Raw genomic sequence first — 22,998 nt, forward strand, 5'->3', positions numbered from 1 at the left:
CGAATCTCGGCCAGGCTATAAACTGCTATCCTGGTGTTTCACATGCAAGGCGAGGCATCAGAGTGTGTGTGCCGTCACTCGGATGGACGTTGAACTGGGTGTCCGTCTGCCAGCATTACTTGGTGGATCTTACAGATCCCACGGTGTCCTTCGTGAAGAGTCAGCGAGTTATTTCTGGGGTGAACAAATTCCAAATTCATACTCTACCCTACAATGGGCACTGCATCAGTGGCACAGCTATGCCCTCAGTAAAGGATGCAAGCTGCAGCCATGTGCTGCATATGAAAGAAGAAGGAATAAAACAAGGAAGTAGGTTACTAAGTTTCCTTCCCTCCTCTCTCTCTCTTTCTCTATTCTTTTCCTCTGTTCTTCACCCTTGCTTGTTGTGTCCACCTGTGGCCCCACTACCCTGCGGTCAGTACATTTAATTTTCAACACTGCGGTCAGTGTGTGTGTGTGTGTGTGTGTGTGTGTGTGTGTGTGTGTGTGTACATATATTTGTTTTTTTATACAAAATTATATTACTGAAATTGAGGCTTCACCGATTACAATACATTCTCAGAATAACTTGGCAAGATTATGGATATGATGACTTGAACCACAATCTGTTGATAAAAAGTTTCTCAAAGTCGAAGCAAAGCAAATGCCCTCATTGCCATTGTGGTGTTTCAAAATGTTTAAATTTGCACAACGCATTCAGCGGATTCCTTTGGGAATTGTGAGAAATCCTCAAACATCTGAAAGTTCTACTCAAATAAACTTCACATATCACCCGAGGTCTCGTCTTTGACAAAACCACAGCAACACTGATACCAGCCAGCCTTTGTACTGTGACTAAACAGTCAACTGTCTCGATAGTCAACTTCAACTTCATCACAAATTTAAAAAATATATATCCATCAGACATAAACATTCCAATAAAGTCAGTCGGGCATTGTTTGGCACTTTGACTATCCCTCCACCTGGAGATCAAATGCCTGAAAAGAAGAGTAAAAACTTTTGTATTGTGTGCAAGACTTTTACCTACACATCAATGGAGAGTTTGATCTTAGAAAGACATGCGAGTTCCATGCTTAGACTGCAGCACTTTCAACAATAACCACAGAAGATGCTTCAATGGATTGACTCAGCATTAACTTGTGCTGAGTGCTATTACTTTACAAGCAACAAACACCATGCATTGAAAAATGAAAACTTCTGGACATTCAACTCTTGCCGGTATGAAACCCGACAGCAAACATTTCATTCAATAAAAAGGGAACTTAAACAAATCACGGGAGAACATGCTTTGTTAGGTGACTGCAGGTGGTTTCAGATGGCACCAACCTCCAATCCATGAAATAACACAATGTAACCATTGTTTAAGTTGTGATTAGTTTATGGTTATATCCCCTGTCTTCTCATGATCTCTACTTTGTGTGTGAGGTTTCCTTCGAAGCTGATAAAGAAGTCAGTTGTTGGTTAAACTTTACGTGCAACCTTTATGTTCCTTTGGAATATCTTGTTTAATCGTTTAACCCCTTCGCTGAAAATAGTAGGAAAGTAGGGGTTCGAGGGCAAATCAAATTAACATTGAAATCAATGAGAAAATCCAAAAATATTTTACTTTCACTCTCTAAAAAAGGATTCAAAAAAACAAGAAAAAGGATTGACATTTCTCCCTTACCTAAGGTTGACATTCAGGTGGCAGGGACTGAATCTCGCTCTGGACCGTACACACATATCTACACTCAGAGCTCAGCGGGTCTCCAGGCATGAAAATGGGGGTCCAGGGCAAAGCAACCCCTTGACCACATTCATCAAAATTGGCAGTTTCTAAGTTTTTATACAACTCTTACCAATAATTAACTTTTTTTTAAGGTAAATTCACAAAATCTGCAAAAACTCCCGTCTTAAAATCATAAAAAACAAAATCACAAAAATAATAATAATAATATAATTCTTTCCAAACCAAAGGAAACAAAAAGAAAAAAAAAAATTCCAAAAAAAATAAATAATTTTACTTTTTTTTAGAATTTAAAACAAACCCAAAACTTAAAAATAAAAGTAAAAATCCCCCCCCCACAAAATGTTTTTTTCAAAAGCTACAAAAAATTATTCATAAAAGTCCTAAAAAAAAAATTTAAAAATAAAATGAAAATGACTACTTCTGGGACTACCAGATCACAAAGGTCGCCTCCAAAGCCAGCTACAGACTTGGCATCCTCCATCATTCCATGTCATTCCTTGAAAATCAGAACTACTCACAGCTTACAAGGTCTTTGTCTATAGCTCAATGGAGCACTGCTCTCCCCGATGGGCTGACACCCCAGCATCTCATCTATCTCTCCTAGATTCTGTGGAATATAAAGCCGTCAACATTATTGGAATCTCTTGTGATGAACCCGAATCACAAGGCCTGTTCTAACATCACAGGCAGGTCCTCTGAAGCATGTGTTCTTCCCTCGCGGTTAAACTTCCAAGAACTAGGCTTTCTGCATACATCTCCTTTGTTCCTCTCTTCTCCCGTTTATGGAACCGCCTTCCAGAGGCCATTCAATCCAGCCATGCTTCCTGACAGGGCTTCAAGCAGGTGATGCACCACCATTTCATGTCATCCCCCATCCCGACATGCAATATAGTCTACCCCCAATTAACCCTACCATACCTACCCCTCTTGCGTGAAGGTTACTTCATTTCCTCGCACTATGACTGTTTCTTCATTCCCTTGCTTGTTGTATCTAACTATGGCCCTACCATCAGCTCATTGCCATTTTTACTCTCCATCACCTCCTTGATCTTTCATTGAAGAATAATAAAAAGTAATAATATCAGAGTAGAATCATATTCTGAAATGCATCACATCTATTTATTTTAAGAAAATTTCCAAAAACAAACTAACTGCTTAGCTGGTATTACCCACATTATTATTCATTCATAAGTAAAGCGAGAAGTCGAGGAAAAACAGAAACAAAGGGGTATATAAGAAAAGAAAGTTCTCTGCATTGGGCAGATCAAGCGAGACGCTTGAACTCTTTGGAAACATGATTATAAAGCATGTGGAACGGCCCAACATCGACATTCCATGGCACTCCTAGAGAGATAAGCGAGTACCGAGAACAGCAGCATTACCGAGAGAAGGCCAACGAGAGTACAGAGAATGGAAAAAAAAAAAGAGACTTCAGAAGCTTGCACTTGATTTATTTACCGTGGAAGCCAGTTTGATTAACTTTGCAGATTAGGAATACACATTCCTGAGATGGAATATGCAATGCTTGAGGATCAATTTTTCTTTCGCACGACATTCAACAAGTGCGCAAGAGAGGTACCTTAATAGTTTCAGTTGCACGGACGTGAACGACGTTGATATTTTGCTTCCCTTGATTGGAATTATGAGTTATAATATCTAAAACTAAAACAATCATACTTATTGTCACACTGTTATCATTGTTACATTAGTGAAAGGAACGTCATCCAAAGAAATGGACCTGGTGGTGGACAGAGGTAATAGACTGGCAAGTAATCGAAACAAGAAAAGTCAGTTGTGAGCTTGTACTTCCTTTCCTGGACATAGACAAGTACCATTGTGTTTGCAAAGACAGAGCCTGAGCACTTAATTAGGTCAATTGCACTCCCACTGAAAACCTCCCGTTTTGAACACCAACAGTGTAAAAACTACGAAAATCAAATGTGACGAAACACCTTCATTATGATCTTCTTTAGTGTTGCAGTCTAATTCGGTTGCAATGACAATCGGCTGATGCACAAAACTACCCTTTCTTTAATATTCCACCAACTAAGGCGTCAAACTAACGGACTAAAACCAGATACAAAGGGAGCAGGCGAGGACATGTGCAAGCATGGACTGGTCTTGGACCAGGACGACCGTGGTCGTGCAGGTGGGTGTGGCACAAAGCGAAGTGCGAACCGGGGTGGGAGAGGAGAGAATGGCGCAGTGGTGGGGGAGATGGCATCCACGTCTCTCTGTGCTCGTTCCCTCCGGTGTGACGAAGTAGAGAGATGGAAAGATGTCTTCTGCCGTGCACATGCGTGCATGCACGTGGCTTTTACCCATTCTGGGACCGCTTTTCCAGGAAGGAGCTGGTCACCCATTTGGCAGCCCGATGCCTGTGGGCGGCACCATCTTTCAGGCCATCACTGTGGGACGGCTCCTCGATAAAATGTTCTGCCCATAGGGCTTCACAGCTCACTTCACCACCATCGTCTTGCAGTCTTCAGGCCAAACGGCCCTGATGTTGTCCATTTAAAGGCCAGGTGTGACAGTCTACAAGTCCTCCAGCCAGCCTCGTCTGCTCTTCACCAAAATTGAATCAATTTGTCGTGGTCACACACGTAACCTGTCCAAGTTTCATTCGAATCCATCCACAACTTTTTGAGACATCGTGCAAAATATCGTTTTAGCCCCATCTCTCAATGGTGAAGATTCACTTAAAAAATTATCGGATATGGATGCGGATTCGGATCTTCACCAAAATTGAATAAAGTTTTCCTCGTCATACACCCGTTTCCACCAAGTTTCATCCAAATCCATCCACAACGTTTTTGAGAAATCGTGCTATTTATTGTTTTTGGCCCAATCTTTCAAAGGTGAAGAATCACTGAAAAAATTATCGTAGTCGGATCCAGTTCGACACCAAAATTTAATCAGTTCGTCCTCGTCACACACTGAGCATGTCCACAAAATTTAATCCGGATCCATGCACGACTTTTTGAGATATTCTGCACACAAACAAACAAACAAACAAGACAAACAGACAGACAGACAGGGGTGAAAACAACCTCCTTCCACCTTTTAGTGGCGGAGATAAATATGACCTACCCAAACTATTCTGAGCTGAGAACATCATATCTTTGGATCCCCACTCCACCCCCGGCACATAACACAATGTTCAAACGTGACATCAGAGGTGTTTCCATTGATCTCCTTGGGGGCGGAAAAACAAGTGTGGTTTAACTTGGAAAAATTTTCTAGTTTCTCAGAAGTTTTCTGGATATACTGTATTTTAAATGTGGTCTCATGTCGGTCCCAACACAACGTTTCACTCCACCGTTCACTTTTGTCATGCAATGATTTCACCTCCAAAAATCTTTAGCTGGAAATCTTCCCAGCGGCAATTTGTAGATTTGTTGCATGGTGCCAGCAATAACTTGCCTACTCGTCGTGAAAGTCACTATAGGATCATTAACATCTACCAACTGACACCCACCCAAAAGCGATGCACTCCGCGATGCAACTAAGACCTGCTAAGCACCAATCTGATGGTTAACAGTCGGGTCAGGAATCAAACCCAGTCGAGACAGCTCAAAGGTGTGTTACCTGTGCAGCATCCTGTTGGACATACAGTACATAATAATTAGAATAAAATATAGATGGACGCGATGACAAGTTTCAGCACACCAAGAGATCAAAGGTCAATTGTGCAGGTGAACACAATAGATTCAGTTTGTTTGTCATGAGTTAACTTTATACAAAGGTGATTGTTGCATTTATCTTGCAACGGTCACCTATGGTGCATGGCAACAGAATCGCCGAGTAAGAGAAAGTACAGAAAGCGTGTTTAACCCCAAAATGTGTTCGGTCAGCTCTGGATCTGTATAACCACCCGTGGCACTTTATTAATGCCTTGCATCTTTTGTATTACCATGCAATATGGCAAATAGCACCAGCGATGCTCTTTTTGTGAACAATATTATTTCCAATTACAAATGAACAGGTAAACAAATATAATATGTACAGTGTTTGTGGGAAAAATTACACAACCAGACCAGGAATCGAACCCAGGTCATCTGGTGAGGCATACCAGTGCTCTGCCATCTGAGATATCTGGGCAACACACCAGCTGAGCACGCAATTCAAACACGTATAGAAATGTCACTCTTTCTGCCGCTGCTTCTGGAACACTCACTGCCAACCATAGGAGCAGCGACATTACTTGCTCTGCCAGTGGGTCTCCCAGATAGCTCAGATGGCAGAGCACCTGCTCTGCCAGTGGGTCTCCCAGATAGCTCAGATGGCAGAGCATCTGTACGGTTCACCAGATGACCTGGGTTCAATTCCCGGTCTGGGCGTGTAGTTTTTCCCACATATACATGTTAAATTTCATTTCTGTTCTGCACATTTCACTCCCAGAAATATTTCATTAATGAAATGTGAATAAAAGGGAATCTTCTTTCGACGGAGACAAACTCAGCCAAAGCTCGATCCACCTGATGAATAGTAAACTGTCGGGGCTCATGTTACTTTATGTCGGCAGACAATGTGAACCCTCTTTGCTCCGATGAAGGATTAATGCCCAAAACGTCACATTCTCCTTGCTTCCCATGGCAATTTTACAGTTTACCTTAATCAACAACGTCCTGTTGATTTGGTCCCTTACTCTCAACGACAGATTTTATCAACTGAAAGTTACGTTAACTACCGTGGGAAACAAAATGAAGCTGATATTTCAGGCAGAAGAGACAGAGGCCGAGAGTCGGAATCCCCTCTTGCTCTGACATGGGGTTAAGGGGTTAATGCCCGAATAATCAGCATTACTTTGCTTCCCACAGCCGTCAGCATACCTTTGTCAAGTTAAAGTTGATAAAAACCCATTGTTGAATCCACCTGTGAATATTCCACTCCCAACACCAGCTGCATTCTTTCTTTTAGAAACTTGTATTCAGTCAGAGATGCACAGCACTTCCAGAAAATTCTTCATAAAGCAGCAGGTAAAAAAAGGTCTGGAAGTTAGGAAGGGGGAAAGAGGGGAATTGGAGGTTTTGGGGAGTAAAAAGGAGCAGTAGAGAGGGGATTGAATGAATGAGTAAGGTAGAGTGTGATGCACAAGAGGAGGGGGGGGGAGTGGGGGTGAGGGTGAGGGTGAGCCATTTTGCCGACGCACTATGTGTATGGCACCTAAGCTAGTCAAAAAGATGACCCAGTACATTAAGAACTCCAAATAAAAAATGCCATTGATAAGAGCAAGTCATCAGGCGATTCATGGCATAATAGCACTGGGGTCCATTTCAAGGTGCGACTCCACCAGGAAAAGCCAGAAGGTTGATGACAAAGTTAAAACCCAGCACATTCCGAATGAATCAAACCTGATCACATCGACATACTTCACCCCACATCGTGTTATTTCGACACAGCAGATAACATCTCAATTAACCTTGCTTTCATCGAGAGAGGGGCATTCACCCACTAAATACAAACTTTTTATTCTGACATTACATTTAAAATTTGCCAAAGCAGGAAGCATCATCAAGCACATGGAGAGAGGACATTAAGGTAAGTTTTCCAATCGACAGTCATATGGATCCAATGTTTCACAGGAGCAGGCCTTTGAGGCAACACCATGGACACAGAGCATGCTCGTACGTACATATGTAGTATATGAAATGTGTACGAGTGTATAACAGGACGATGCAGAAGAAACGTGTTGACCTTCAAGCCATGTAGTCTTGGTTCGATTCACGCCCACACTACAAACGATCTCAATGTTCCTTTGTAGAGAAGGAATTGCATCACAAAGTGTGCCATTGTTAAACTGGCCATCCAATCTGCTACCGTTAGTTAGTAGATGCCAATAATCCCATGGTATCCTTTGTGAAGGGATGGTGAGTTATCGCCGGCACCCTGAGCAAATTACAAAGTCCTGCTCAAATCACCTCCATTCGAATGTCAGGCCTGACTAGCCGGTTGGTGAAAACCTTGATACAAAACTTTAAATGGCTGACCCCACAAGGAGGGAATAATTGAGGCCATTAAATAAGTAGTAGTAGTAGAAGTCGTAGTTGTCATTGGTCGTCATCATAGTTGTATGAATGCATATGAGTCCAACGTGTGTGACATGTATAATGGCCTCTTCCTTTGTCTAAGCTTCCTTGGACTACTTTGAGGAAGTCTTTTCCCAGGTTCAATTTTTTGTATGGAGACAGAGTCAAGGATTGTGGAAGAGCTAGAACACCGAGTACATCAGGATGCAATAAAACAAAAGGAACAGTAGAGAGAATGGGTGGGGGGGGGCAATACCAACAGCAGGGTTGAAGGACAAAATATAGGGAGACTTGGACAAATAATGTATGTGGAGAGGAATGAGGGGTCGGGGAGGGTGTATGGGGTGGACAACATCGACACAGAAGCAAACTATCAGGAATGAAAAACTGGGAGTGAGAGTATGAGATTTGTCATGATTTCAAGACATATGCCAAGTGTTTGACCAGCTTGTGATATTTTTCCAAGATCTGAAGAGAGGGGAGAGGCTGCAGCCTTCCTATCTGAAGGATGAGAGATGTCATGGCTTTGGGTGGAGTCATCAGTAAACAGATAAAGGGGATTTTCCAGTGAGTCAGAGAGATCATCAATGAAGATTAAGAATAGGACTGGGCCCAGAACTCATACTCTCAGCCAGGATCTCTATTGGGCAAGCCACATTTCAAAGTTGGCCTCAATATCCAGACCCCAACTGGGCATACTCCGTCATGCAAAGTCCTTCCTTGGCACACCTGAGCTCCTATCCACCTACAAGGCCTTCATCCGCAGCTTGATGGAGTACTGCTCTCCCCTCTGGGCTGGCTCCCCTGCCTCACATCTTGCTCAGTTTGACGCTGTGGAAACCAAGCATTTCAATATTTTTCGAATATCTCGCTATGAAGCTGAATCTATGGGCCAATTACTTTACCATTGCCGACAGGTCATTGGTCTCACTGTCTTCTTCCACCTCATTTCTGGTCTTGCACGCTCTGCCCTCTTGGCCCTACCTCCCCCCCCCACCCAGTATCTGTAAGACACACATGGTCCACCAGCAAGCCCTCCAAGTGAAACTGCCTAAATCCAGAACCATTGATCACGTCCACTCATTTATTCCTCTCTCTTCCTCCCTGTAGAAACACCTTCCATGCTCTCTTCAATCTCATTCCTCCCTTCCGGTGTTCAAGACAGTTGTTTACCACCATCTCAGGTCATCCCCCATCCAAAGCCATGATCTTTTCTACACCCGTTACACCACCAAAGTCTCTCCCAAAATTTTGCTTATGTATCCATGTTGTCCACCCCTTGCATTCTCCCCTAACCCTCACCATTACCTGCATCCCTTGTTTGTCTGGCTCTGTCGAGCTTCTCCCTCTGCCCAGCTATTAGTGTTTCCCCTTTCTCCTGCTGTTCTCTTTGTTCCCCTCACCGAAGGATTCAGAGAGGGTATTGCATTTGGGTCTGTCTATCTGTCTTTTTGTTTGTCTGCACAGAACTTTCGTGTTTTTCTCTGCGACTGCTTGTCGGATTGAGACAAAATTTTAAACAATGGTGCGACTAGTATGGCACATGGTGTGGCAGCCATATTGGAAAAATGGAAAATATTTGGAGCTCTGTATCTCTGAAACCACACCAAGGAAAAAATTAAAACTTGGCACAGAGCAAGTACTTCTCATGGGGAATAAGTGATTTTTTTATGACGTCATTGGTGCCCTCGTTATGATGTCAAAATTGCATATGTAGAACGCCACATCCGATCAGTATGAAAACTTTTGAGGGTCATCTGGGGTTAAAAGGTCCACAGAAAAAAAAATTATGATGTCATCAGTCACGTGATTCAGCGAACATATTGGGTTTTTTTTTTAAACCTTCAAAAATCTTCTTATTTGAAGTGGCAGAACAGACCAAGGTGAAACTTTACACGTATGACCGCCTGTCCATGAGGAACAAAAGTCACACATGTGACGTCATATGTTACATAGTTTGGCAGCCATATTGGATTTACCTGAAAACCTATAGAAATATACCACTCCAAAGAAGTCCTGGCAAGAGTTTGCAATCTCTGATTGCTCTTTTTCTTGTTATCACTTGTAAAATCAAAGATTTTTTCATGCATATTGGTCGGTCGATCTTGTTATTCTGTCTGTCAACCGCCTACAGGTCACAATTCTAAACTCTTTGTCATGAAACTTTACCAAGCTGTAGAAGTAGTCTCAACTGAGAAGCCTATTTATTTTGAGGTCAAAGGTCACATTGAGGTCAAATTTCTAAAATCGTCATTTTTCATCCGATCGATATGAAAGTTGAGCAGGATTTGCAGGCCATCACTGAATTGGGAAAGCAACTATTTTTTTAGGTCAAAAGGTCAAAGGCCAATTCAAGGCCAAACTTCTAAAATCATCAATTTCAATCTGAAAAAGAATAAATTTTCATCCGATTGACCTGAGATTTGATTGGGATTGTAAATTTTAATCTTGACGCAATGGACAATTTGATGTATCCACGGCAACCTTTGGAAGGGGGTGAGTGGATTTTGCAAGTATCGTGCTCTGCACATCTTTTTCTTGTTGTTTGTCTTGATCTGTTCTGTGTCCTCGCTCTTCCACGAGCCGAGACCAGACCATGTATTAACCAGAGTTGGTGTCAAAGCCACCCAATGCTCGCCTGTTTATACATTTATCGTTTTTAAAAGACGAGTCTAATAATTAATATTTTTATAAAGCATTGCAATGAAGTATAATTATAAAGCAATATATGTATTTGTATATTGTAATCAGTAACAAGAGCGCAAGTGAGCACAATATACACCCAAACAAGAAGGTATATACAGAATTGTGCTACTACATGGAAAACAGCATCCTGGTTGCCATGGCAACCACTTTAGATGACGAACGTATGTCGCTACACACCGTCTCCACAGTCTGTACCTATGTACCAAATATGAAACGTGAAAGTTGAAAACTGGAAGTTAGAGTGCAGACACGAACGGATGGAAACAGCATCCTGGTTGCCATGGCAACCACTTCAGATGACGAATGTATGTTGCGACACCGTCTCCACAGTCTGTACCTATGTACCAAATATGAAACGTGAAAGTTGAAAACTTTGGGAGTTAGAGTGCGGACAGGAACGGACGGACAGAGACAGACAGATGGACGGACGACCGGTATCACATAATACGCCCTGATAGATATATATATATATATATATATATATATATATATATATATATATATATATATATATATATATATATATATATATATATATATATATATATATATATATATATATATATCGGGCGTATAAAAAAGTGTGGTAGATAAAAACATTAGAAAGGAAACTAGAGGGGGAGCACTCGGGAGTACAAAACCTCCACCGCCAATACTGCTGGGTCACTCAAGTGAACCTTATATCTTATTCATTAAATATGATGTCAACAGTGCTGAGAGAATTATAGTTCTTTTGTCCAACATTTTTTTTGGGGGGGAGGGGGGTTGGAAATCACTTAAAACATGTAGAAATGCAAAAAAAAAGAAATAGAAATTTTGTTGAAAAAAAAGTTGCAAAAAATGTTTTTTTTCTCAAACAATTTTTTTTGCGGGGGGGTTGGAAATCACTTAAAACATGTAGAGATGCAAAAAAAAAATTGTTTTTCTCTTACAATTTTTTTTGAGAGGGGGGTTGGAAATCACTTAAAACATGTAGAAATGCAAAAACAAAAATTTTCTCTAACAATTTTTTTTGGGGGGGTGACCAAGTCCAAAATATAATGGCATGATCCTTGGAACATACCTAACCCCCCCACCAAGTTTCGTTGAAATCCCAATCACTTAAAACATGTAGAAATGCAAAAAAAAAAAAATCGAAATTTCGTTGAAAAAAAAGTTGCAAATTTTTTTTTTTTCTCGAACAATTTTTTTTTGGGGGGGGGTGGAAATCACTTAAACATGTAGAAATGCAAAAAAAAATAATTTTCTCTAACAAAAAATAATTTCGGGGGGGGGACCAAGTCCAAAATCTAATGGGATGATCCTTGGACCATACCTAACCCCCCCCCCCCCACGAAGTTTCGTCGAAATCCGTCGGGGAGTTTTTCCGTAATACTGTTAAAAAAACAAACAAACAAACAGAAAGGGGTGAAAACAGTAACCTCCGATCTTCGATGGCGGAGGTTAAAAATAACTTGCATCAAAAAATTTAACATTTTCATGCTCACGCTGACGCTGATGCTCATGCTGACGCTCACGCCGGAGGTATCGCTATAGCTCTCTGTTCTTCGAACAGGCGAGCTAAAAAAACAACAAAAAAATAAACCAATGTCACCCGCAGGGTGACCCGTATCTTGCCAAAAGGTGACCACGTGTGACTTCTTTCAGGTCACACTGAGGTGAACATAGCTGCTATCCACCAGGAGCGACTCCTTGAGGAATATCTGCCTACGAGAGATTCCGATGAGAATCGTTCTGCAGAGTAACCATGAAAAATATGCTTTTGCCTCATAACATCACCAAATCACGTCATAATGTCTCAAGCTTGACATATCTAGAAAGCACTCATCGAGGTGTTCAATTTGAGGTACTACACGATATGGTTCCTAAAACTTGAAAATTTGACCTTGGGGTCAAATATGTTTGACCTTCGGCGCTAACCATGAAGGTCAAGGCCAATCGCCACCAAAAATTAATCAGCTGAGCGCCAGACCATGAACTATATTCCCATGAAGTTTGAAGACGATCCAATCAAAATTACTCAAAAAAATAAGGGTTTCGTCGACTCCCCTGATTTGCAACAAAGTGACCTTGACCTTTGACCTTGACCTTCAAAATTTTGTGCACTGAAGGTGACCTCTATAGGCCTCTGATATGCGAAGTTACAAACATTTCCAACAATAACTGTGCTCTGCAGAATTTTTTATACGTAATTACAGACAAACAAACAAACAAACAAACAAACAAACAAAAAAAACATACAAGCTGACTCACATATCTTGCAAAAACTTCGTTTTGGCATGATAAAAACATGAAAGCAGAGACAGGATTCGCAAGAACAGCAGAGCTAGTTTTCAAGACACTTCAGCTGATGCAGTCTGGTCGAGATGCAAACACAGAGTCAGTGGTTGGCAGAAACATCACCACCTATCAGGTGGAAAAGACAGAGTGCAGGAGCGGTTTAGTATGACTGGGTAGGATGGGTACAGAGAGCAAAGAGTTGGAGACACAATATTTGGTAGCAAGCACAGGATTAAGGCATTCGGCCTTCTCACAAGCAGTCAGCTGTGGTGCCATTTGAAGTAAGGAAAGAGATGGAATGTGGGCAGGGAAGGGATGGAAGTACTCCAGAGACAGACTTAATGAGGCACCACCAGGTCTTAGAGGAGGAAGACAAGTTTGAAAGTTCAATCTTGAGATTGAACAGATGTTTTCTAGCTCTCCTGAGAGTGGACACGCACTTGTTGCAGTCTTTGGGGAATGATCTGAGATTGCCTTCGGTCAGAATTGCTTTCCAAGAAGAGAAGGCAAGTTGTTTCAGAGCAACTGCTTCACAACAGGATTCAGTGTACCCCAGATGGGAATAAGGGTAGGATAACTGAAGACGAGATGGGATGGATCTGTGCACAAGAGAGTAGGTTTCTGTGGAAGAATTCCCAGAGTTAATATCCAGGGCAGTCGATGTAGGAGCCAAGTCCTGAAGAGAGATGGCTGCTTGGACTCTCTGCCAATCTGCCTGAGTGAACTGCCACACTTGCCGGTATTGTGGCAGCTCTGAGAAGAGCCAGAGATGCTGACTCTCACAAGCATATGATCAGATGAACCAATTTGAGCAGAAGAAGAGCAGGAGACATTTGCGAGGAAGTTTGTCATGACCAAGTCCAAAAGGGAGGATGTGCCATTGGGAGAAATCCGGGTGGGAAAGTTCACGGACAGAGTCCGTCCCATGGAGTCACAGAAAAACAAGAGGACGGAGAGGGGAAGTCGCAACCAAAGGTACTCCAGGGGGTTGGGAAGTGTAAAATCAGTGTACGGACAGTGAGAAATTGAGTTATTGATGCAACGTGCAATTCTGTTACGAGGGTGTGGTTCAGGCCTATCAAATCGGAAGTGAACCGGGAAGAGAGAAAATAGTTTTGGTTTTTATACAACAAATAGTTTTGCAATAGTTTGCAAGCAAATAACTTGCAAACTATTCGCCATTTCATTTTTCTTAAGGATTCAACCATTTCCTCCACCTGAACTTCCAATAGATGACTTTTGAAATGATGTAATTCTCCCCAGAATGCTCGGTACGCCTGCTTGGAAAACCCTAGAAACGGCTGTGTCCAGGGAACCATAAAGAGTATTGTGTGTGGGAGACAAGGATGGATACCTAAAATGACTCATAAGGCTTCTAAAAGAAGCCGAAAATACTTGGAAAAGTACCTGAGAGAAAGGGATGTGCCTCTGCACAACGAAAGACCTGGAGAATTTTCTCAGCTCGCTGAACAGGTGCTACCTGTACTGCAAACTCCAGACCATGAGGGCTGGTGCAAGGCCTGAGTTGATGGTCGTGTTTTACACAAACACCCAAAGGATGGAGACTATTGAATGGACTTTGAACCTTGTGGGAGTGCCTTTTGTGAACATGGCAGGCTTGGGGATTTATTGAATGGAGGTCTGCCATTGGAAAGACGATGCTGTGCGTCATTATCAATTAACGGGAAACAACTCTTTGACAAAGGACATCTTCGCGACGTGAAAATACACAAATCTTGTGTCAGCTTTATTTATGTGGGAGCTGGAAGTTTCAGGTACACTTCCCTGAGGAAGACATTGCATCTGGCTTGGGTGCTTCTGAACACCATCGGGAAGGACATATCCAGGGCTTTAGATACAGTATGTCTTTCTTGGGGATCCAGACTCACCTCCCTCTGGCCCGGGGTACCCGGACGCCCCTCCATCCGGTCCCGAGGACCCGGACTCCCCTCCCTCTGGCCCTGGGGACCCGGACGCCCCTCCATCCGGTCCCGGGGACCTGGATGCCCTGCCATCTGGCCCCGGACTCCCCTCCCTCCAGGCCCAGGGACCCGGACTCCTCTCCTTCCAGGCCCGGGGACCCGGATTCCCCTCCCTCCAGGCCCGGGGACCCGGACTCCCCTCCATCTGGTCCCGGGGACCCGGATGCCCCTCCATCTGGCCGTGGACTCCCCTCCCTCCAGGCCCGGGGACCCGGACTCCCCTCCCTCCAGGCCCGGGGACCCGGACTCCCCTCCCTCCAGGCCCGGATTCCCCTCCATCCGGCCCCAGGTACCTGGACGCCACTCCATCCGGCCCCGGATGCCCCTCCCTTCAGGCCTGGGGACCGAGACGCGCCTCCCTCGGACCCCCAGAACCAGACGCGCCTCCCTCGGACCCCCGAAACCGGACGCGCCTCCTTCAGACCCCTATGTCCCTCCCTCGGAGCCGGACGCGCCTCTCGGACCCCTATGTCCCTCCCTCGGACCCCTATGCCCCTCCCTCGGAGCCGGACGCGCCTCCCTCGGACCCCAGGAGCCGGACGCAACTCCCATCCCGGACACTCTATCAAAGTCGAACCTCCTTTCCCCTCACTGCTTCCATTCCTTTAAAATACCCTTCCCTGTTTGTCCTACCTGATCAGACATCCCATCCCTCGTCATCAGAACCGCCTCCCTCAGAGTTCATCCCTCTTCCCTCACGCCGTCCGTACTCACATGGATGAACGCCGTTCCTGGTGAAGCAGCTGTTGTCCCGTCACCGAAAATCCGAACAAGCTGTTCTTGGGTCCCATTTTCACCGGAGAGTGAGCAACATCCAAGTTAAAGGAATAAAACCCTGGTAACTCTCCCAACAATATAACCAGGTTACCGAGAACGACAACTAGCGGCGGTAACATCCTGGCAGTGGCTCTCTTCTGTCCCTGTCCCTTCTTTGTGGGAATTTCTTTCACTTTCTTGCGACGTTTGCACAAACACACACACACCACCACACACACCACGACACACACCACACGACGCCCGGTCGTTGTACGTTTGAGACCCGAGTCGGTGAATCTCCGCCTGCACTCACCTGAATAACGAACCAATCAGAACGAAGCAAACGGGGAATTCGTCCGACACTCGCACGGATAAGTGGGCGGGACCTCTCGGATCGGAATTCCAAACATTTTCTCACAATAGCTCGTTTAATAAAACGATTTAACGAGAGAGAGCGAGGGAGTGAGGGAGCGAGGGAGCGAGAGAGGGAGGGAGCGAGAGAGCGAGGGAGTGAGGGAGTGGGGGAGCGAGGGAGCGAGAGAGGGAGGGAGGGAGCGAGAGAGGGAGGGAGGGAGCGAGAGAGCGAGGGAGCGAGAGAGCGAGGGAGCGAGAGAGCGAGGGAGCGAGAGAGCGAGGGAGCGAGAGAGCGAGAGAGCGAGGGAGCGAGGGAGCGAGAGAGCGAGAGAGATTCTGCTTAGGAAGCGTTCATTAAATTCACCATATCTCACGGTATTTCCTCATTGAGCAGAAAAAAAAAATCACCAAACTTGACGGAAGCTTTACTTGAATGCTTACCTTGACTTCATGTCGTCGTTTCCTCCGCCAGGTGGACGAAGGATAAACTTTAAATAAACACGAAATCAAAAAATAGCAGTCGATTCATTCTCCCCCTCGCCCTTTTCCTACTCCATTCGAAGGTTGATCTCATGGTAACTTACCGACGGGGTTCACCTAACCCACAAAGATGGTAATTGTGACAACGGAGATGAAAACACCCGAACGAAGTTCCAAACTTTACACTGAGTTTACATTCCAAAAGGGCTGAGCACCACTTCAGCCAAATGGCTATAAAGGCCATCAGTTCGAGTCTTCAACAAGCGACCTGAAACCTTCTCGAGCCAGATTCATGAAACACGAAGTATGGGGGGGGGGGGACGCAGGAAGATGTTGTGATGGCAGATTCTCATGGGTAGATGTGAACAAGTAAGGGCGTTGGTCGAAAAGGGATTCAGAAGCAAGAGGTCACCATTTGGCCCATCAAGCTTGTGTTCTGCCATATCTACTACCCATTAACTTGTGGTCAACTTATCTTTCCCTCGACTTACGAGAAAATACAGCACACGGTGACCCACCCTTTTTTGAAGCCTGGTGTTGGCTCAGTGGTTAGGGTGGTGGCTTGGGATCCGAGGGTCCTGAGTTCAAGTCCCGTCGGCCCGCTGAATTAATACACCAGGGGGTTGACTCAGCCTGTCATCCTTCCGAGGTCGGCGAAATGAGTACCAGTTCCAGTGTGTGTACTGGTAGAGGGGCACTGCATCAGCAACACAGTCGCGCTTCAAGAAATGATAGCTACCCCGGCAGCTAAGCTGCCATACGACCACCACCCACCCTCCTCGAGTGACGTCGAATCTTGAAGGTCAACGGCTTAAATGCAGAAAGGGGAAAAGCCTGCTTTATGTCCACATTAAAATCATCCGTTTCTTAAATCCTGTACATCTCAAGACATGTTCCAACTTCCTCCAAAAAAAAAAAAAAAAAAACATTACCCCCCCCCCCCAAGTTAACACCTGCTCCCCAAGTCATCTCACCATGGGAGATTTCCCCTGAATTGAATCTCAATTCATGAACAACACCCACTGATCAAAGATGAAACACTTGGAGGTTCCTTTTGTCGTCGTTTTATCCTGCTGCACAGATACACCTGAAGAAAGGGAAGAAGAAAGATTCAATTTTTGTATGGCAGCCACACCATATTACTCACCCCAACAAGCTTATAATTTCATCTTATCCCAAATGACATGGCATTTCATCTTCTGAATACTTGGCGTGGGCTACGGGGCTGTTGCCGTTGCAAGAACGGAGGCTCTTGTTCACACAAACATACCTGTACGAAGTTGATGTTTTCCCGAATTACAATGTCAAAATAATTAAAATGAAAATAACAAGCAGAAGTAGATTAGCAGTACCAGATTGGTCCGAAATGATCAAAGCACCTCTCAAATGAAGGTCTAACTCAATTCGAGTCAACTAGTGCATGCCCGTAGGTGCGTGCCCTTGTGTGCGTGGCCGTACGTGCAAACAAAACAAAACAAAAAAATTTCAAACCGCGTGCCAGAAACAACAACCACAGGCCGTTCCTTCGCTCTCACGTACCCGTACCTGTTTCTTCTGCACAGCTCCTTGCCTCGCATCCAGTGTTGTCTGCCCAGCGAGCAGTTCGTTCTTCATCCGTTTCTTCTTCAGGACGCCTTGCCTCGTGTTCAATGTTGCAGATCTGCCAAGCGAGCAGTTCGTTCTTCATCCGTTTCAGCTGCACGACGCCTTGCCTCGCGTTCAGTGTTGTCTGCCAAGCGAGCAGTTCGTTCTTCATCCATTTCAGCTGCACGACGCCTCGTCACGTGCGTTGCGTCGCGTGTCAAGCTAGCAGCTCATGCTTCATTAGATTCCATTGCACATGCATGACGCGCAGCTTCGTTTCTTCGCAGTCGTAAACGACGACTGGATTTGGGGCATTGTGTTTAAGAAAATCGAGAAAGAAATCGAGAAAGAAAGAATAAAGTAAGTCGATAAATCGAGAAAAAAAAAATCGAGAAAGAATACAGTACTCATCACTATCCGGAAGTCCGTACGTTGTAACCCGTAATGGGGAACACGGCTGAGGTTCCCTCCCCCATCGGCCACGCCCACGCAGCAACGTGTCTTGTCATTGGTTGGTAAATAAATGGCCCTAACTTGGGAAGCACTTGTCCGATTAATATCAAACCTTGAAAAGGCACATCCTCAGGTCCCCAGCAATATATCTGGCAAGTTTTAAGTAGATTGGACCAGTGGTTGTAGAGAAACAGCGGTCACAGACACACACACACACACACACACACACACACACACACACACACACACACACACACACACACACACACACACACACACACACAGAGATTGCTGGAATTATAGATAGACTAGTACGAGCCAGTTTAAAAAAAGATATATTGTTGCGGATCCGGGGTGGCGGGAATCTGGCTCGGTCCTCGGTGCACGCCTCACCACCACCGCCATCTCTGGGAGTCGACAACGCCGGCCGGCTCGGCACAGGCCTCGGGTCACGCGTCTTCAATCGCGATACCAACGTAATCCTTTACCTTACCAGTTGGGAAGATAGAACCCCTGGCTACAGACTGGCTTTGTCAGAGACCGAGCAGAGTCCACCAGTCTGGAACCATTTTGGTTTTATATGCCAATCGAACGGATCGTTACTCGACGTGACACGAATTAATCCATAGTGGCAACTTCATAAGAATTAACCAGATTTATTAGGGAACATCAGGGATCACAACACAAGCAATAAACACCACAATGGTTATACTATCACTAACCCGTTCTTAACTAGGGAACCACGGCTACAGGTTTCGAGGGGATCACGACGAAATATGCCTTATACAACACGTGTAAACAAAACAGACACACAAACAGCATGCAGGACAAGACAGAGTACTTGGTGATGGCTCATGGACGAGAGGAAAGCGTCCAAAAAGCACGAATGGCACTTGTAGCAAACAAGCGGTGGTGTCCACAGGCTCGAACTCCCAGCTCGAACGTGCCGCGCGGCAAGAAAATGGCGGCGCAGTGCCTTTCCTGCTCAAGTCACCGCGTGCGCACGTTCCGCGCGCTCTGACCTCGTGTAGGGTCGAAGATGGGCCTCAGCTGATCTCTCTCACTGTCCAGCACACAAATCCCGGCCTGGCCTGTTCTCCATACAAGGCCCAAGTCGAGGTCCGAGTTCCACAGGCGGATCGGCAAAAGTGACGCTCCGTTGGTGAGTAAGGACCATCCGAAGGTCCAGCCGATCCGGCGTCTCCTCTCCGGCCTTCCCGCCTCGAAGCCCGACTCCCGCTTCGTCCCCTCAGTTTCTCTCTTGGTCGAATCACCGACGTGCAGGTCGGTTCAGCGTCTCTCCCGGCAGATCCAGCACGGTGCCTCCTTCGTTCGTTCGCCTCGAAGTGACTCCAAGCACGCCTCGAGAACCCAGCCGTTCCTCACACGCAGCACTCCTTTGTTCGCTCGCTTCGAGACACGAGCACTCCTTTTAACCGCCTGCAGTTTTCAAACCGCCAAAACTGAACCTGTCCACGAGGTCCCTTTTTCCGCTCGCTTCGAAACACGAGCACACTTGGAGCGCCACTACTTCCACATACTCATCTTTTGTTTCTGCTTTCTCTCGCTTCTCTCGGCGAATCTCTGACCAAAGGCTCCGCCCCTCGCGTCACTGCCTCTCCAGGCCACACCTCTCGCTCTAGCCCACACCCCTCCCGTCCGTACAGGAGAGCAAGAAGAATCATCTCTCGTTCCATCCCCATATGAACATAAAACAGTCTGTTACACCTCCCGACACACAATTATCGTCCCTTATACCAAACAACCTATCTATACAGGAATTTAATGGGGGATCTGAGCTAATCCTATCCTAAGTAATCCCATTACGGGCCATTTCCAGAACAATATATGTATATATATATATATATATATATATATATATATATATATATATATATATATATATATATATATATATATATATATATATATATATTTCTATTATAATACCAAGCTTGCACACTAAAAACTCGGCTCGCCGTCACACGATCCCTACGAAATTGCTGTGGCACTTAGCGGACATGCCGACAATGTTTGGGAACTCTTGGCATTACAGATTACCACTTGCATTTTGCACAATGCGTATTTTTGTCATTCCCCGTGAACGGTCTGTCGTCTGCTACCAGCTATGTTGTACGGCTATCCCGTGCATGTGCACGGGTATCGCAAGTATATATATTGTTACGTTTGAGGGGGGGTATGCATTCAAAGGGTAATTAGGATGTTTAATTAGGTATGCCATGCTGTTCGAGTTTACCAGGATCTCGATGTAATAAGTAGCAATTCAGTGGTGATAAGTTGTCTAGTAAATGTTCATTTCTTCAAGGGGGAAATGATAATTGTCACGTAATTAGATAGGGACACGGGATAGGGTAAGTGTGGCTGCGTAAACCCCTTTTAGTAGTCCCTGGAGGCTGGCCGTGACATCACAGGACAGTGCAGCGGATGGCTCCGCCCCGTGATCACGATTGGCAGAAGGCGACGGCGGTGGGCCAATAAACGGCTCGATTGGAAGTGACGAGGACAGGAGGATAAAAAAGGTTCTGTTCGGGGTCGAAGAGGAAGAAGATCGGGACAAAAAGATCGTGTTTTTTTGGTGTGGAGGCTGTTGCGCGGGAAGCGTACTTGTTGTTGTGCTGATTCGATCGTGTTCTTCATCGTGTCTTGGAGCCTTGCTGAGCCTCGTGCCTCACCGTGGTTGGCTCTGGGGTTCTGCTGACTCGGAGTACGGGGTCGAACAGCGGGCGGACCTACCTCCCTCTCCTGCTCGCAATTTGGCGCCAGAACTGGTTCCCTGGCGGCTGTGAGCGGACTTGGGCCAAGACCAGGAGGTCAACAGCACCACGGTTTCTCCTGCCCCCCTGACGAGAGCAAGGCCAGCTCGTCCGACGCTGATCCAGGGACAGTTGCGTCCACACCACGGTCCAGCCTGACCACCAGAAGTAGCTACGTTTTGTGTGTGTGTGTGTGCTTGGCGCCTTAGAGGGTTTGAGATCTGTATATTAATTGGAATTGTCTGTTTTCCCCACGCCCGATCCCACACCATCCCGTCAAATCGCCCCGGATCCCTCTTCTTGCCGAGTCTTGTTATTTCTGGTTAATAATAAAAACAAATAAACATCATCAACTCAGTGAAAGGTGACTCCTGCCACCTTCCTCGTCCCATTTGCGGTGGAGCGATTAGAACCGCCATGTTTGGGTTATAAATAAATAAACCGCCTCCATCGTTTCGGCTCATTCTACGTTGGCGGGACTGTTCAAGTCCCGTGGACGTCACAGTATATATATATATATATATATATACTGTATATATATATCTGTATATATATATATATATATCTGTTGCGAATTCGCGGCCGTCTCGCCCACCGGACGGACAATTCAGTCGTGACCCTCTCGAACCAACGCCGGGTGCTAGTCACGGGTGGGGGTTTAACCTCACCACGATCGTGCCAATTGCCCACCCGCGCAGGATAGGGTCGCTCGCCAAATTTGATCGACCGAAGTACCTGCGTGAATGGTCGACCGGGCGATCGGACCTCGCCGCAGGTCGACTCCGGACACGAGCCGCGTGGGCGGCCCGTTCCGTGCTATCGGGATAACCGAGCGGTGTTATCACGGACCTGGACGGTTCAGATTAATTACCGGGCGTATTAAGCCCACTACGAACCCTTTACGTGAAGCAGGATGGAGGGGCAATAAAGAAAAGACGAAGCGAAACGGGAAAACAGTTCACACAATGCACATTTATTACGCGACACACGGAAAGCACACATATACAGCCAAACAGTCAAAATGCACCGATAGCAGTTAAAACAAAAGAAACAACGACGCAGAGTTACTACCGACTACGCGCACACATGGCAACACTTATACAGTTCTACTTTACAGACGGCGCCAACACACATTTACTCAAAAGCAAAGGAAAGAAGCCACCCTCATAGACAAGGCGGCAGACGGGCCTATAGGCCAATATGCACGCGTGACCTGAAGGAGCGGCCAGGTCCGCGAGACCGGGGGGGGGTCCATCCCGCGTCCTCGTGACGCGTTGGCGGACGAGCCGCAGATGTGGCCGCGTGGCTGTACCCCGACTCCGTGCTCCTTGGCGGGTTTCGTTGGCACGACGTTTGGAGTGGGGTGGGAACGGGGCCCCCTTGGTGCACTATCTCAACACGGGGGGAAAGGGGGAATTGTTGATGCCCTGGGGGAGGGAGAATGGCTGGCTGGCTTGGGTCCCGCGACGAGCGATCTCACACCGCGACCTCGTCGCCGACCTTCTCGCCTCGGACCCGAGCTCCTTTGCCTCTTCCTGCAACTCTCCTCAGCCGACTGCAGAACCCAACTCGATGCCTTCGCCACCCGACTCCACTCTCTTCCACACCGATGACTCGACTCACTCTGCCCTGCCGAGACACACTCCTACTGCCACACTGCCACTGGTACACTCTCCCACTATTCGCCTTGCGCTCGCCGTTTTATAGGCCGGCAGGAGAAAACAATATGCAAATATCTGGATCAAAATGACCTCGGGGGCAGAGCCACCCTCGCCAATTGGACGGAGGAAAAGTGGGCGTGAATCTTCCTGATCCTAGAATTTGCATACATCGATTTCACACAGACTCGCCTGGAGGCGGGGCCAAGCCGC

General features: G+C 45.8%; 1 protein-coding gene across 7 annotated transcripts in view; it reads right to left on the reverse strand.

The window, feature by feature from the left end:
* The window catches only part of LOC147014056 (integrin alpha-6-like), a 136,451-nt gene extending 119,850 nt beyond the window's left edge, over nt 1-16,601 (reverse strand). For 2 of the 7 annotated variants that reach the window (XM_085851647.1, XM_085851648.1), the window contains exon 1: nt 15,441-15,769. In XM_085851647.1, the coding sequence (XP_085707773.1) occupies nt 15,441-15,622 (182 nt within the window). In that variant the 5' untranslated portion in view covers nt 15,623-15,769. Of the gene's footprint in view, nt 1-15,440; nt 15,771-16,277; nt 16,304-16,420 lie in introns of those variants that run through there. The other 5 variants (XM_085851652.1, XM_085851651.1, XR_015050626.1 and 2 more) reach the window with 4 other exon arrangements.
* Nucleotides 16,602-22,998: the final 6,397 nt, after the last annotated feature.

Source organism: Eptatretus burgeri, chromosome 13 (assembly GCF_056783735.1).
Source record: "Eptatretus burgeri isolate ZD-2024b chromosome 13, Ebu_testis_v1, whole genome shotgun sequence".
Lineage (NCBI taxonomy): Eukaryota > Metazoa > Chordata > Myxini > Myxiniformes > Myxinidae > Eptatretus > Eptatretus burgeri.